Source organism: Diadema antillarum, unplaced genomic scaffold (assembly GCF_040938485.1).
Source record: "Diadema antillarum isolate AM-2024a unplaced genomic scaffold, OU_Dant_1.0 seq00001591_RagTag, whole genome shotgun sequence".
Lineage (NCBI taxonomy): Eukaryota > Metazoa > Echinodermata > Echinoidea > Diadematoida > Diadematidae > Diadema > Diadema antillarum.
Window position 1 is genome coordinate 270,777 of NW_027272308.1, and position 16,703 is coordinate 287,479.

Genomic DNA, 16,703 nt, shown 5'->3' on the forward strand with positions numbered 1-16,703 from the left:
ATGACAGAAATTCATAAGTTTTCATTCAACAGGTTAGAAGGTATGGGGAGTGGAGGAACACCATCTCATCCACAACATGCATGCATACATATCAAGAGGCATTTTTTAAAAAGATTTTAAGTTTAATACCATGGAAATGTGTACACATTTTGTGAAAATCACATGGTGCTGCTAGATACATGTATCTCAATCAACACAATGCTATCTGCAGGGCTTTGCTTTTCCTAGCAAAGGTCCAGCACATGAAATGGCCTCCGAAAAAAGGAGATTAAACTCGGCGCAGAGGTGTGGACAGATCATGGCACAAAGGTCACGGTAATGATGAGGGATGACAGATGTTGTACCTTTCAACGCGTCACATGACAAGAGTTCGTTGGAAAGTAGTACACACTTTCTCACTGAAGATTCTCCATGGGAAAAGACGGTAAAAAAACAACAAATTGAGTCCCGCTCAAGTGTTCATTAGAATTCCCAGAATCTACCATCAAACAAGTCCTGTCCTCCTCCAAGAAGACCTCGCGGCGGTTCAAACTCCAACGGCATCGTTTTCATCTTTTTCTTGGTTTCCTTGGCAACCATCTACAAAAAGACACACAGCAAAATACTAATGAGCAAAAAAAGCTAAACACAAACAAATACATCATTGCAATCCTGTCATGGTCGTGGCAGTCACAAACATTCCTACAACTGAAATGAAGCTTTTAAAGAATGCTCTTGTATTGTGATGCTCCTTAGCACGAGTAGAGGTCATGGGCACCTATGGTATACAACACCATGCTTGACAAGCAACTGCTATGCAACTGCCCAACACAACTGTTGAATATGTGGCTGTACACAGCTTTACTGCATCATACAATACATTTTAATGAAGAGTAAGGAGAGTTGTATGATGAATAGCACAGACTGATAAAACCTACCAATATATCTATCATATGAAAAAACAGTATTAAACAAAATAAAATCTAAACTACAGATGTACACCTATCATTTTTCTGCTCATACACTGCAACTTAACCCGTTGAGGATGTACTGACTTTGCTACAACATGCATTTCCCATAGACCCCTGCCCGAGTATACTCGGGACTCGTCCTCGGTGGGTTAAAGTGCCCCAACATCTGCTCTTATACTTTACGGCTGGAAGAAATGAAACACCTTACTAATTAATACAAGGTAATGATGATGTCGGAGAGTATCTATGACCCAAGTACACAGGTATAAGGAAACTTGAGCCTCAAACAAACTCTCCATTCTCTCTAGCAAGTTTACAGGAGGAGCTCAGAGATACCAATCACATCTCGAGTCCGCTGGAACTTGCCACCCCACCAGGACCACTGTGCATTTTCCCCCTTCTGCAAACACCTTTAGAGCCTCTTCAACTGTACTGAAATATACAGTGTAGATCGTTCACTGACACAGTTTGCGGGGATAACCAATGCTGCACACTGGCACTGGTCCGAGGGGTCCCTGACCAGTAAGAATCACTGTCGGACCAGTAACTTCTTCAGGAATGGACCAGTATAACATGGAACAAGGCAAGTGCCAAATAGTGTCTCGACCATTCGTGTACAAGAAATTAATATTTTTCTAGCTCGCAGAAGTTCATTGACCTGCCTATGAAGTTTGACCTTGTGGTGACCTTCAACTCCCCAAGGGACATTTACCATCCAAGTTTGGTCACAAACAGACAAAGGGATCAAAAGTTATGAGCCATAGTCGAAACGTGCCATAAAAACTTAATGGGCCCTAAAAATTTGCTGACCCCTTTCTGTGACCTTTGACCTGGTGATGACCTTTAATTCCCCAAGGGACATCTACCGTCCAAGTCTGGTCACAAACGGACATAGGGATCAAAAGCTACGAGCCACAATCGAAACGCGCCATATAAACTTAACATTGGGCCCTACAAGTTTGTTGACCCCTGTACGTGACCTTTGACCTTGTGATGACCTTCACCTCCTCAAGGGACATCTGCCATCCAAGTTTGGTCACAAACAGACAAAGGGATCAAAAGTTATGAGTCATAATCAAAACGCGCCATATAAACTTAACATTGGGCCCTAAAAGTTTGTTGACCCCTGTCTGTGACCTTTGACCTTGTGGTAACCTTCAACTTCCAAAGGGACATCTACCATCTAAGTTTGGTCATAAACAGACGGATACATCAAAAGTTACAAGCCACAAACGAAACGCGCCCTAAAAACTTAACATTGGGCCCTAAAGTTCACTGACCTCTGCCTGTGACCTTTGACCTTTCAAAAAAAGTAACATTTGCTGCCATTACTTTCCTAAACATTGCTAATTACAAGTACTACAGTAGTATGTCTGTAACTAAAACAAACTTTCAAGGATTTAAATGGACAGACAGAGACACATCCTGAAACAGAGAGACAGACAGACGGACATGTCTTTCTGAGTGAAACACATACACAACACACACACACACACACAAATACACACATATAGACACAAGTAATCAGCAGAGGAGAGAACACAAGGTCTTGCCTCTTGAACGGTGAGCTCCAGATATTCCGCCATGTTCCACTCCATCTTAGGGAGGGGTCTCTCGAGGCTGGCCGCGCTGTTTGACACACCCGGGTGGTAGTGGGACCTCAATGTCTGCAGCTCCCACAGGGAGCTCTCCAGGGCGCGGCTCTTAGCCGGGTCTGGTTCCTCCATCCTGTAGGGGTCACCAGAAACCTCTGTGGGAGGTGGGGAAAGGAAGTGACAGGACAATAAATAAGATGAAGTGGAAGGTATACATGGAGTTTTCAACCGAGAAAATGGTCAAATAGACCATCAAGTCATTTGTAATTTTACCTGGAAAAAAAATGTGACACTGAAAATATAATTTGATTTGAACTGAATTAAAGTCATTCTGTTAGACTTGACAATGTCAGTAGATGTCACCAATACTGATTGCATTAATACACTCCCCTTTTCTGTGCTGTTTTAGACTTAAACAAACAAGTCTTTCCATTTCATTCATTGATACAGCTTCCACTTGAATTCATAAATGTGCAAACCAAATATACAAAACAACTTCTCATGTCAAAAAATACAATCAACAAATGTGAATCCATATTCTTTTTTTCATCAGTATTACTCTCCTCTGAATCCAGACCACTAAACTTTTTTTTTTTTTTTTTTTTTTGGGGGGGGATTATTTTGTTATAAAAAGGAGTGCTGCATGATTTCACTGATAATAATAATAAGCAGGTAAATGAAGTACAGGGGAAACTCGGTATAACGAACACTGCTATAACGAGATATCGGTTATTACGAGGAAATTTTCCCGGACCCAAATTTCCTTCCACACAAGTCTACAGTAAAATGCTACTCTTATAGCGAGATCGGCTATAACGAAATAACTGCTATAACGAGATAAATTTTGTGACTTCAAAACAAAGAAAAACATAGCCAATCAAACCTGTTATAGCGAGGTAAAGCAAAATGTCTTTTGTAGGCCTAAAGCTTTACTTCGCCTGTGCTATCATCTTCCGAGATTGTAAAGCTCCATGCGCAAAAACTGTCTTGTACACACATATTTTCTTCAGTGCACTCCAGCTAGCACCGCATGTTGTACGTGTATGTGTGTGTGTGCGCGCACACTGATACATGCAGAAAATGTGGTGGGACGGCCTACGTATACATGCACACACAGCATTGTGCAGACCAAGCTTTCCACACACAACACACACCCATACCATAATCACATACCAATCCACAGACGATCTTGACACAATCGCAAGCTATATAAATTTACAAATTCAAACATTTACAATTAATAAGAAACACATTCTTGATATTGGATTTCATTGGCAAAAAACATCTTCTTACCCATAAAGGTGAGTAATTCCCTCACACACATTATCATGTTATCAGTATTGATTGAAAGATGATGGGTAGTCCCACATGTGCAAATTAATGTCTTCATGTTATGCTTTCTTTTATGCCTACTGATATAACGAGATATCGGCTATAACGAGGAAAACGACTCGGTCCCAACCATCTCGTTATATCGAGTTTCCACTGTATTACTTTTTAAACCATAATAATCAGTAAGGTTCAGTATCATAGATACCTGCTGCGTGTACTGCTCTCAAGCACACACACTCACACACACACACACACACACACACACATTTGGATGACTTGCTTACCCCTTGGTCCGTCCGGCCTGTGAATCAACACTTTGCAGCTCGGGTGCCTCATCAGGAGGTTGCACACAAACGGAATGATCATCAGCAGGGCCTGTGGGGGCGCCGTCAGGGACAGGCGGGACAGCCGCTTGGCAAAGGCAGCCACCACATATGCTGGTAAATGCCTGAAGAAAACAAACATACATACATTTCTATTATATCTGTCTATACATACATGTACATGGTAAATAATCAAACATACACATACAATCTATTTGGCTACCACCTTGCAACGTTTATTAGTGCACATTCCAATGAGTTTATGAAATGATTTCACGAACTCACTGGATTGTGCACTCAAAATGTCAGTGTGTGTTTGTATAGGTTTGGTAATGACACGTGTCAGAGAGCATCTGTAACCCAAGACTATAGTCTGTGAGACACATGGGTCTAATATGAACTCTCTTCCAATATGTTTCTCTTGCAAGTTCCAAGGAGAACAAAGACACCAATTCTGTCTCATTATTTATGTGTTGGATCTTGCTTTCTCATCAACACGATCGCCAGTGTCCTCCAAATCTGATTCAGTCTTTAACCAGCCACATTACTCTCAGCCAAAATATATTTTCCTCCTTTTCCTGTTTGCAAATAGTTAAGCATTCATGCACAAAACCAGGTAAGACCAATCAAAGAGTATGCACAAAGAGCTATGCAAGGTTTGGCCTACTTTTGGCAATGAGAACACTTGCCATTACTCTCATTATAATTGCATGAGAAAGAATATGATGTTCAAGAGGGTTTCTATTCTTCTATCCTCACTAATTTAACATGTAAGCCAATTTGTCATATGAATTTTCACTGGAGGAGTTAATATTTATGCCAATGTAACATACTCTTCTACTTAAAATCTATTCCCCTCTGTGTTTAATCATAACATCCAAATTACAACTACTAAGGGCATAAATGAGAATAAGCCTTGCTGCAGGGAAAGTATTGTGAAAATTACTGCATAAAATTTTCCAGTACACAATGATAATGGGTCAATGTGTTCAGTTATGATTTTGTATGCCCCACTAACTAAGTCTTACAGGAAATTAATAACTCCTAATTCAATGCCTGTAAAGGGAAACCCTTTCCTTCACAACTACCGGTACATTTCACCAATTAAACACCACGTAATTACTGTAAAATGAGGAATGTTCGCGTGCATTTTAATTTCACAAATTTCGCAAGAACTGAATTTTGCGAAATTAAAATGCACGCTAAAGATCTTGACTACACTACATGCATTGAATGTTAGAGGCAACTCGCAAAAATTTCATGCTGCGAATAAGGTTGTCAGCTCCCATTCGCAAAAATTTCATGCCAAGAAAATATTGTGTTTTACAGTACAGGAAATCTCAACACCACGATCTCAATACCTGAGTTTCTGCATCCAAGACCCCGTTTACAGTGAGTGAAAAGGCCGGGCTCGGCCGCGGCCGAGCCCGGCTTTCATTTCACTGTAAATGCGCAAAAGGCCAAATGCGGTACCAAAATCGGCCGCGCATTTAGCCAAGCTCTGGAGGTAGTCTCGGCCACGGCTCCACCGCGGCCGAGCCCGACCTTTTCTCACTGTAAACGCAAACTGGGCCAAATGCGGTACCAAATTGCGACCAGCGCGCTCCCAATAATAGTCGTTTGTTTACAAGCAGAGCGCCACTATGACAAAATATTGAAAGGTTTTAATTAAAAGCCCGGGCTGAACCCTCCACTGTAAACGGACAAAATTGCAGGGCCGAGTACCGCAATTGAGGCCAGGCTCGGCCCGGGCTCAGCCCAGCCCTGCACTGTAAACGGGGTAATACATTGTAAAAAAGATGACTTGTCACAAATCTAACTGTGGAAGTAGAGGTGTGTGTTTCTTGCTTACGTTGAGGACAAGAACAGGTCTGCGAGGTGGAAGAACCGAGCTTTGTACTTGACGTGGAAGACGGATGGTTCAAACAAGGCGTAGAACTTGGTGAAGAACTCTGGATACTCTCTGTATGAATGAAACATAATTGTGTCATGCTGTAATCTGTTGAGGGAAACAGTCCTCACTTGCATGGTATAATGCTTGTATTTAAAAGAAAAAAGAATGAATTTATATAATTTTTCTTTACCAACTACATTTGTCATGGTAGGCAAGTCACATAAAATTATCTCAACACAATGTCTCAATTTCCCGGCTACTTTTGCAAATGTCATATAATATCTTCCTTTTCACATAACTGTGAAAAGGGCAAGATTTCCCGATACAGAAGAACCTAACAATTAATACAAGCTGCTTTGGGACCACTGGAATCTTCACATGATATTGGGCATCTTGTCATATCAGGGGAAAAAATAAAAGAATATTTGAGAAGAATGTGACCTGCAAAATTACCTTGTTTTTATCAGGTATCTCACTATATTTGACCTCATAATAAGGAGCCTGGTTCCACTGTACAAAATATTTGTGTGTGCGTTGTTGGGGGGGGGGGGGGGAGGGGTACATATACAGACACACATGCATCTCCTTAAAACTGTACCTAGGTTTCATGATGTCCAAGGAAAACGTAATTTAACTATGGTATACGCCACATATTTAGCGAGTCTAAATTTTCGCGAATCGAGATTCACGACAATTTCAAGAGTGGTTAAATTCATGACTGTGAGCATAGTACTGAACGTAGAAATGTATATATGCACGTCACATTCATATCGCAATCAGAGTCAATATTTTCAAGTGTCTTTAAATTCGTGAATAGTACCTGACTTGCGAATTTCTTAAAAATGAAAACCTCATGAAATATTCGGCATATACAGTAATTTAGGGAAGCCTGAAATATGTTGTCCTATCTGACGCACACAATGCAAATTAACCTTCATGCCAGTGCCTACTTACAGGTTGTATTCATTGACCAGAATGAAGATGCCATTGAGAGCCAGAAGACTGATGGCGCCACCTGTAACAGGACAGAGAGAAAGAAAAACTACTATTGTAATGAATCATCATATACAGATTAATATTTCTCTTATCAAATTAATTCAGAAAATTAATCAGAGCACTTTTCTTTCAATGTTTTCCATTGCTGGAACAAATGAAACCAGGAAACAGACAATCTGTAATAGTTAAATAACAGGAAGGAGAAAATATGGAATTGAGAAAGAATGAAAATATAAATGAGAAATATCAGATGAATACTTGAAAAAAAACCCAACAACAAACAGAACATGTGCAATGTATAAACTATGGCGACTTGGTTCTTTTCTTTCTAATTTGACACCAAAGCGGGAGTTCCTCTTCTACAAAAATTGTACTCTCTGGTTACCCCCATTAGGGCAATTTTGCCCAACTAGGTGTCTCTACCCTTTAGAAAAAATGAATGGGAATTACAACATGCACAGATTGGACTTTTTTTCCAATTAAATGAATTACTCTGTTTCTATTAGTTGCTTTTTCCTATTCTTTTTGTTTCTATCTCCAAATATCATGGATACTCTTCTGTTATGCTTGACAGGTCACAAGATATATTGCTACAGCACCGTGGAAATTCTTTAACCCAGGAGTGAGGAACGATGAGATATACTCAAGAGATGATATTAGAGATAAACCGACAATTTGATGGCAGGTAAAGGTATCGATAGTGAAAACACATTTAGAGGGAGAACCGTTGTAACATTTTCTGCGAGACTGCCATAAAGCAGGGCTCAACACTAATTTTGTTTTCTCTGGTGGCCCATTCAGGCCACTAAATCTTCAAATCTGAAATTTTGGTGCCCAAAAATAAACGGACACATAACAATCCATTTTGAATCTTCAGTGCCCATTCGGGCCACCACTAAAATCTTAAATCTAAAATCTTCAGTGTCTGATTGGGCCACCAAAGGATAGCCGTGGGTTGGGTGGCCCGACATCAATTTCTACTGGCCCCGGGCTACCTGGCCACAGCTAATGTTGAGCCCTGCGTAAAGAGAGACCCCCGTAAAAACAGAATACAGTGGACTCCTGTTATAACAAAGTCCTCGGGACCGGCAGCTTTTTTTCATTATATCAAAATTTCACTATAACCAAACAAACAAACAATAAAAACACAAAGAGCAGATAATGACTGCAGCCTGAATTTTTACTTCGTTGTAAGTGGAGTTTCACTATAACCGTGTTTGTTATTAATGGGAGTGCACTGTACGAACAAATTGTCCAAGCTTGAGTGTCACATCACTCTCGGTCCATCAACACTGACCTATGTCGTAGGAAGCTGTGAGGAAGTCAGTGAGCAGGAGAGGACTGGTCATGTGGGGCATGACATTCTCGTGGATGTTGACTAGGACCTGCTTGTAGACGGACGTTGGGAGTGGCAGTCGCAGGAAAGCAAGCCAGGTGTTTGTGAAGACACGCTGGTGTTCCTGATGGTGGGTTATAGGGGAAAAATGAAACAATAATAATAATAATAATGATAATAATAATAATAATAATAATAATAATAATAATAACAACAACAATAATAATACAATAATAATAATAATTATAATAAAATAATAATAACAATAATAACAATAATAATAGCAACAACAATCACTTTGAAATAGAGTGCGTGGAGACAACAAAATTTATCATTATATCCGCTACTGTTGTTGGTATGTGTTCTTTTCATTTGATTCCCACAAAATGGCAGGTAATTTCAGAATGTTTAAGTCTTTCACCTATCAATAACTGTATACTCTTTATACAATTGAAAGTTTTGAAAGTTTGAAAGTTTACATGTAATATACTCAACAACCCATATTTTGGGTATCAGATTCTGATGTAAAAAAATATTTCACATTATCAATTCATTACTACAAACCGAGTTTCAAATTATTTCAAAGATATACAAAATAACTGATTCTAGTTTAAAGGTAATTCTCCCATATTATTATGTTTCCATATGGGCATCTGAACATGTGTACCCTACATCAGCACTGAAGTTTCTTGAGCATTTAATCTTTCATGAAATGTCAATCTTTCTCAACACACTGCAAGGTATCTTTCCCAAAATGTTCAACAACATTAAAAAGATTACCCTATTCTATACCCACAGTACTTTGAACATGAGATTATTCCCTTATGTTCCCAATACAATTTATCACCAAACACATGAAAATCTGTTGGAAATAGATCAGATGTAAAGTAGTTACCAAAAGCAGTAAAACAGTGATACCAAGTCTTCAATTACACAGCATCTTTTAATTCAGGGAGCTAAATAGTACATGAAATTCATTTTTTTTTAAATGTGTGTCTCACCTTCACACTTGTTATCTTCACATGGTCTTCTGGGTCTGGCGCGACTCCCAGAAAATTGTTGATGCTTTCATCATCCGTCGGCATAGAGACGGTATTCAGGAGGAGCACAATGTTGTTGCATGCGACAGTTAGTTCTGTCTGCAGGAGAGATACAACACAAGATCCTTGCTCCATCTAGTGCTAACACCCCTTTGCAACATACAATCAATTGTACGAGTCTTGCACACTGAAATTCCAAGAGCAATTGCTATCAAACTGGCAACATCCTGAATGATGCATCCTCTGGAGTGGATTAACATTTTATTACATGAAGATAAGCAACGAGTGAACTCGATTTCTTTCTCACAGTGCCATGCCTCCACCCCCCCCCCCCAAAAAAAAAGAGTGAAAAATATGAAGACAAGACTCTCATTGGTCTTGACTTTCATCTTAGCTTCAAGACAGATTTGATTTTTATGTATCTGCCCAGTTGCACCACTTGAAGGGATCGTACAGCTTTGGTTGAGACCTAATTTCAGGTTTCTAACATTTTTTTTGTGAGATAATGAGAAACCTCTTATGAAATATGACAGAGCATGTAATGCTATGAGGAATTCAACATTTATTTGATGAAAATTGGTTTTGAAATGGCTGAGATATCCAAAAAAGAGCGATTCTAATAAAGTGAGGGACCCACACTTTATTACGATCGCTTTGTTTTACTTTGTTTTTGGATGTTTCAGTCATTCCAAACCCAATTTTCATCAAATAAACTTTGAATTCCTCTTAAAATAGTATGCTCTGTACTATATCATAAGTGTTTTCTTGGTATCTCGCAAAAAGTTAAAAGCCCAATTCTCATCTCCACCAATACTGTACTATCCCTTTAAAAGGTGGATAACTGACAAAACTACCACATCAGGGGCCCTGAACACAATTACAATCTTTTTATTTGTACCGTATATAGAAGCATTTACATAAAATACAACTGGGTTATAATGCATTGGCCCGGGACTAAATGCATTTGTAATAGCTTCCTTTGGCTCAATATTCTCATCCCTGTGGAAAAAAAAACAAGGAAAAGTAGAAATTACGCGGTGCGTAATATATGTCCCCGCCGGAAGTAGCATTTTGTAACAAAATGTGCAATATAGGTAAAAAATCAAGGTCAAAGGTCAAAGAAGTCAAAGGTCAAAATTCTGTGTAGAAGTTTTGAAGCCCTCACCTAGTGCCATCACATAAAGCAAATGGAATCGAAATTGGGTTAGAAATGGCGAAGGAGTAGCATTTTGTAGCCAATGTACAAAATAGGTCAAAAATCAAGGTCAAAGGTCAAAGAAGACAAAGGTCAAAATTCTGTGTAAAAGTTTTGAAGCCCTTACCTAGTGCTATCACATAAAGCAAACGGAATCGAAATCGGGTTAGAAATGGCGAAGGAGTAGCATTTTGTAGCAAAATGCACAATATAGGTCAAAAATCAAGGTCAAAGGTCAAAGAAGTCCAAGGTCAAAATTCTGTGTAGAAGTTTTGAAGCCCTCAACTAGTGCCATCATATAAAGCAAACGGAATCGAAATCGGGTTATAAATGGCGAAGGAGTAGCATTTTGTAGCAAAATGTACAATATAGGTCAAAAATCAAGGTCAAAGGTCAAAGAAGTCAAAGGTCAAAATTCTGTGTAGAAGTTTTGAAGCCCTCACCTAGTGCCATCACATAAAGCAAATGGAATCGAAATCGGGTTAGAAATGGCGAAGGAGTAGCATTTTGTAGCAAAATGTACAATATAGGTCAAAGGTCAAGGTCAAAGGTCACAACTGAAATTCTGTGTACAAGTTTTAAAGCTCCCATGTAGTGCTATCATATAAAGCAAACAGAATCAAAATTGGCTCATAAATGACAGAGAAGTAGCAAACTGAACATTTTGATCACACACGGACGCACACACGGACGGACGCACAGACGGACGGACGGACGGACGCACAGACGGACGGACGGACGGACGCTACGACGCACGGACGGACGCACAGACACACACACGTACGGAGCCCGTTTCATAGTCCCCTGCTCGAACTCGTTCGGCGGGGACAAAAAGGTGGTGGGAGGAGAGATCACATGAATGTCAGATCACTCAATGACAGTTCAACTGCTGAAATTCTGCAGATAAACTGCTCAAATGAATATAGTTATCAATTTTGGGCAGAAATGACCACACACCTGACTGAGTTTCTCCCAGGCCACTCTGGAGATGTGACGGTACAAGTGCTGCAACGCGTGGTGCCTGACGTCGTCGTACACCATGTGCTCCTTGAACTGGCCAATCAGCTCGCTCATGACAACCTTCTGCGACAGCAACTGGGGTAACAAAAGCTGCCGGCGGAACAAAATCAATTGGCAGATCTTACTGAGATAGGTACATCACGCCATAACTTGGCAATTACTTTACAATTAATGGTAACTCTGCAAGTAATGGTAAACCAAATAGCAACACTATTCTTCGGCCAATCAGAGCTAAGAAATCATTGACGGTTACCAATGAGTGTAGAGTTACCATTAATTGTAACATTACCATAGTTTTATGCAAACGGGCCAACTTGATCACAGACTCATCTGGAATCAAGCTTCATGAGAAAAATATTTAGAGGCTGAACCCTTGACCTGTCTTAATAACTTGTTCACGTTTACTCACTTTTATTAGAGTTGGACACACTTGTTTACTTGTGTAACTGTGTGTACTTGTGTAACTGGTGCACAGTTATTGCCTCTGTTGTATTCATGACTTGTTATATTGTTCACGTACATCAGTCCCCATATTTCAGTTTTTATTTGCTTATCCAGAGTCTTTCTGATATAATCAACTAATTTACTATTAGCTAACTGGAAGTTTTAAAGAACAAACAATTGATGTACACTGTATGTCATTAGAGGATCAGCACTTACATGATTCACAAGGCCAATTATATGCATTACCTTTAGAGTCCATACATGTTAAAGAGTTTTGTTAACTAGCAAACAAACCTGTAAGCAGTTTTACCTCTTTGCATCATGGAGAGGATGCAAAGGTTCTCAATAAACTGCTCCACATTTTATCTGGCAAGATGATAGGAAGGGTGAAGGACATGAGAGAGTCTTTCCCCTGCTGGATAAACCTTGCTGTGAATCTCTCAATTAACACTACAACTCAAAGTACACACAGAGTGCATAGCAAATATTCCATGAACACTTGTAACACACGAAGCTGTGGCAATTTGTGGGTTGCAAAACAGAAGTTGCTATATCAGAGAAAGTTCAGCTAGATAAGCTCTCTGTACAGACAGCAAACGTTTATTACAAAAAATTGATAAAGAAACTTCATACAAAATTTTCATCGTACAGCCCATGAACCGTTCTGACACATATTTCAACTAAATAATAAAAGCATAGAAGCACAGTTACTCCACTGCGCATGTTGTTATGGTCACCGCTAGCCACTGCCTGGTCCTCATCCATGGAGAGGTAAGGTCACCTTTTGCACACACTCGCGTTAAGCCCTGCCTGGAAGTACCGTTCTATGGTCCTTATCTACGTTCATATCAAAGACACACGGAAACGTGAGTTGCTACCGAGTTCTTGTTTAAAAGGACGCCATGACCCTCATTTTGTTTTACGACTTTTCGTCATATGACCTTTCATGAGTCAGCGTTCAGACACATAAATTCATCGTATGGCTATACCATTTTGGTATAGCTAGATCATTTTGGCATACAATATTACTTACAGTGATGATGTGAGCAGGAAAAGAATAGGCATTGTTGGGATCCACCTTCAACGGATGATGGGATTCTTGCACTACAAATTTCATCAGCGTACTCAGGGCGAGATCCTATGAAAACAAAATGAGGAAGAACAAAATCACACCACAGAAAGGCAATCCCAACCTTTAATTGGAGATTTAAAATTAAATTCAAATTAATTTGAATTTTGTACAGAAAGAGTTTGAAAACACACTCTCAGGCTCACATGTGATGCTATGTCACACACTTTGATTTTATTATATTCACTTTGTTTAAAAAAAACAATCATTTTTAATATTGCTTTGCAAACTGTAAAAGCTAATAATTCCACTGAATTATACAGGCTTATTTACATTTCATGATACCACTTGTGTTTAAAAGAAGTATGGTAAGCTTATGATTCAAATAACAAAGTTATAAAGTTATAAAGGCACTCATCAGAGGCGATATTTCAAGCATTTCTCGTACATTTCAAAAAAATGTGTTCACAATTACTTGTAAATTCACACCAAACTTCTAATCCAAATCCACTATAATCTGCCATCGGCATTGTTTCCTTTCACAAATCTAACAGCAGCATTTGTTGCTTCAATACCTCTATACATCACTCACCTCAGATTTATGATTATCTTTTTTTTTTTAATATCATGTACTCTGTAAATGCATTCAAATTTTCCTAATTCACACATCCATCAATGATCTTCACGAGGCGTGACTGCTCGAGCTACAACTATAGTAGTTGAAATGCTTATTTTGCCAGTTTATAATTTGCAAAAGAACCAAATACAGTGTTAGTACTTCACTCACCTGTGCTATACGGGAGCCGGGGACGGTGCCAACTACTCGCGAAAGGCATTTGATGGCATCGCTGTACTTGGCTCTCAGCCAGCTGCGGTGTTTTTCGTCATCACTCAGTGGAGAGGACTGAGGGTCTTTGTCTACCAGTGAGGGCTTGGATGACGAAGACGAAGATGACTTCATCGCATCTCGGGCGAGCAAGGTTGAGAAGATCTTGTTGGTGGCCTGTATGGAAGCTTTCACCGCATCCTTGTCTTCCGACTTATATTGAAACACACACAAAATAAGAGGCAAAAGTGTGATACTATCATTAATGGAGGGTTTGATATTCATGAATCATATTTGTTGTGTGGTGTAAATACTGGGTATGTACAGGCTACATGTAGCCTGGACTTATTAAATCAATGTTACACGTCTTTAATATCAGTGAATAATCTGCTCTATGGTTAAAAAAAAAAATCAAAACAGATAGAAATACATAGATACTGTATGCTCTCATGACTTAGTTAAAAAGAATGTACATGAACATACATCAGTACAGAGAGGGAGAGAGAGACAGAAATATGGACAGATAGACTGAATAATAAAATATATGGTATAAATCACTTGGAAAGTGTCCTGCTTCACATCAATCATAGCAGATTGTTGTAGACTTTGCTGCTTAAAATGTTTTTGGGCACCATTCCAAAATCACATCTAGATCTAGCCATATTCTGAGTGGCTGAATACAGCCACATGTGTGTGACTATACTGTACATCAACACATGAATAAGCTCATGCCATACTGGGTACCCACTGCACTATGGTGTTATGTGCAGCCACATCCAAATGCAATTTCGGTGCTATTTCTGTGCTAAACATTTGATACTACTATAGCCTGACCAGACACTGTGAACAGGGTCTGACATGTGTTAGTGTTTCAACGTTGTAACCGACCGTCACTATTGACGGCAAAATCACATAAAATACTTTTTATTTTGTATGATTTTAAGAGTAATATAATTGCAACACTTACCTACAGCATATTTTCCTGATTGTTGAGTTGAATTCGGCGTTTTGTTGGTATCCAGACCTTATTGTTGATTTTTTCGGAGTATAGATCGTGCGGTGGCATCTTTTCCTTCGAGAGCTTCAAAAAATCAACAAACTACCACGCATGCGCATTCAGAAGTGGTTGCTTTTTACCTACGCCCGTGCGCCCGTGCGTTTCATGTGTTACGTAAAACTTGCAGTAGATCCGTGCGTGCTGCACCGGCAATGATTTGACCTTTTTGAGTCGGGGTCATCCGACTATCTCCGACTACCTACGTTGTAGTATACGAGAGTGAATGCTATTCATATAACACGCAGATGAGGAGTGAAGCAGTAAGGACGTTTACAGACCTGATTTCAGCCATAGATTTCGGTAAGTCTTAGACGTAATTAAACAAAAAATCGCACACCGGTTATTGAATGATGATCATAGATTACGATAGTTCCTTATATTTTAGTTTTCCACGATTAATAAAGATATTCATGAAGGAAACAGTGAACGATATAAGCGCGATAACAACGTCCGCGAAGGAAAAGGGGTGCAGCGCTGTCGCGATTCGCGACAGCGCTGCGTGTAGTTAATACTACTAGTGCTAGTGCTAGTGTTATCTCCCACACAACTGCCTGAAATGATGCTCCAACACCGACACTCAGATTAATGCAAGCGATACAAATCACAATTTCGATCCTAACACTAACAAGAGTTAAGCTTTGGCATCTAATCACCGCAAAGTCCAAGGGAAATGCACAATGAAAACAGTGCACGCGCATGGTTCATGTCAAATGATGAAAGATGTAGCCATGACTGCTTACACAGTGAATGGATGCATGCATGATGGCATGGGTGATGTTGACAAGAACTTAAGCGTGCATTTTAATTTCCCTAAATCTTGGCTCTCGCAAAATTAAAATGCACGCAAACACTCCTCGTTTTACCGTAGAAGCCTGAAATAATTAAGCCTCCTCTAAAACCCAGGATTGCCCCACCGAGCTCCCTCTCGAACTCTCCAGCTCTCTGGGACTCGTAAAAGCTACAAATACAATATCCTGTCTTAGACGAGTGTGAGGGTCCACACACTCACACACATTTCACAGTGCGATAATCTTCAAAACTTGAAGCTGCACTCTACCTGGAAGAAGAAGAAGAAAACTGAACCAGACAGATTTTTTGCTGAGGTGGTGAAGCACTCTTGACCGAATTACCTCGAAGAAAGATCGGTCTGTATCTTGTCTATGTTTTTCCTATAGATCTAGATCTAGTTACATGTCCACGGAGAAGAGCCGCAAAAGTCGAAAAATTATTTTTAAACGGATTTTTCCAGTCTATGAAGTTAATTTCCCATACATAATTTACAAAATTTACATGCTAATCACACTGTACCAGCCAGCGACCGCAACCCCAAAACGTTCGTGTCAGTACAGCGCCCCTGGCCCGGCCCGGCGCTACACAGTGCGGAGGGGAGCGCGGAGCTGGAGCGGAGCCGGAGGTGCGATCTGCACTGTAGTGTAAGACCTAAAAGTTTATTTGGAATCGTAGTCTGCTCTACCTTCAGGTATTCAAGGATTTCCAGGATGTTCTCTTTCTGCCCATTCGAGGCCAAGGCATCTTTGGTCATCTGCTTGATGCGGGAACCGATCTTTTTCTTCTCGATACGAGGAGGTTTCTCCATAGAATCCACGTGTTCCGCCATGCTTGCTC

The 16,703-nt window shown here is 39.9% G+C and overlaps 1 protein-coding gene across 1 annotated transcript; it reads right to left on the reverse strand.

The window, feature by feature from the left end:
* Positions 1-462: 462 nt before the first annotated feature.
* On the reverse strand, positions 463-16,695 carry LOC139710951 (nucleolar complex protein 4 homolog). The gene is made up of 11 exons (XM_071622872.1): positions 16,552-16,695; positions 13,982-14,233; positions 13,159-13,263; positions 11,619-11,771; positions 9,428-9,565; positions 8,388-8,550; positions 7,049-7,109; positions 6,053-6,163; positions 4,162-4,325; positions 2,504-2,700; positions 463-579 (listed from the first exon to the last, which is right to left on the reverse strand). Exons 1-11 carry the CDS (start codon positions 16,693-16,695, stop codon positions 463-465), a joined length of 1,605 nt encoding a protein of 534 aa, XP_071478973.1.
* Positions 16,696-16,703: the final 8 nt, after the last annotated feature.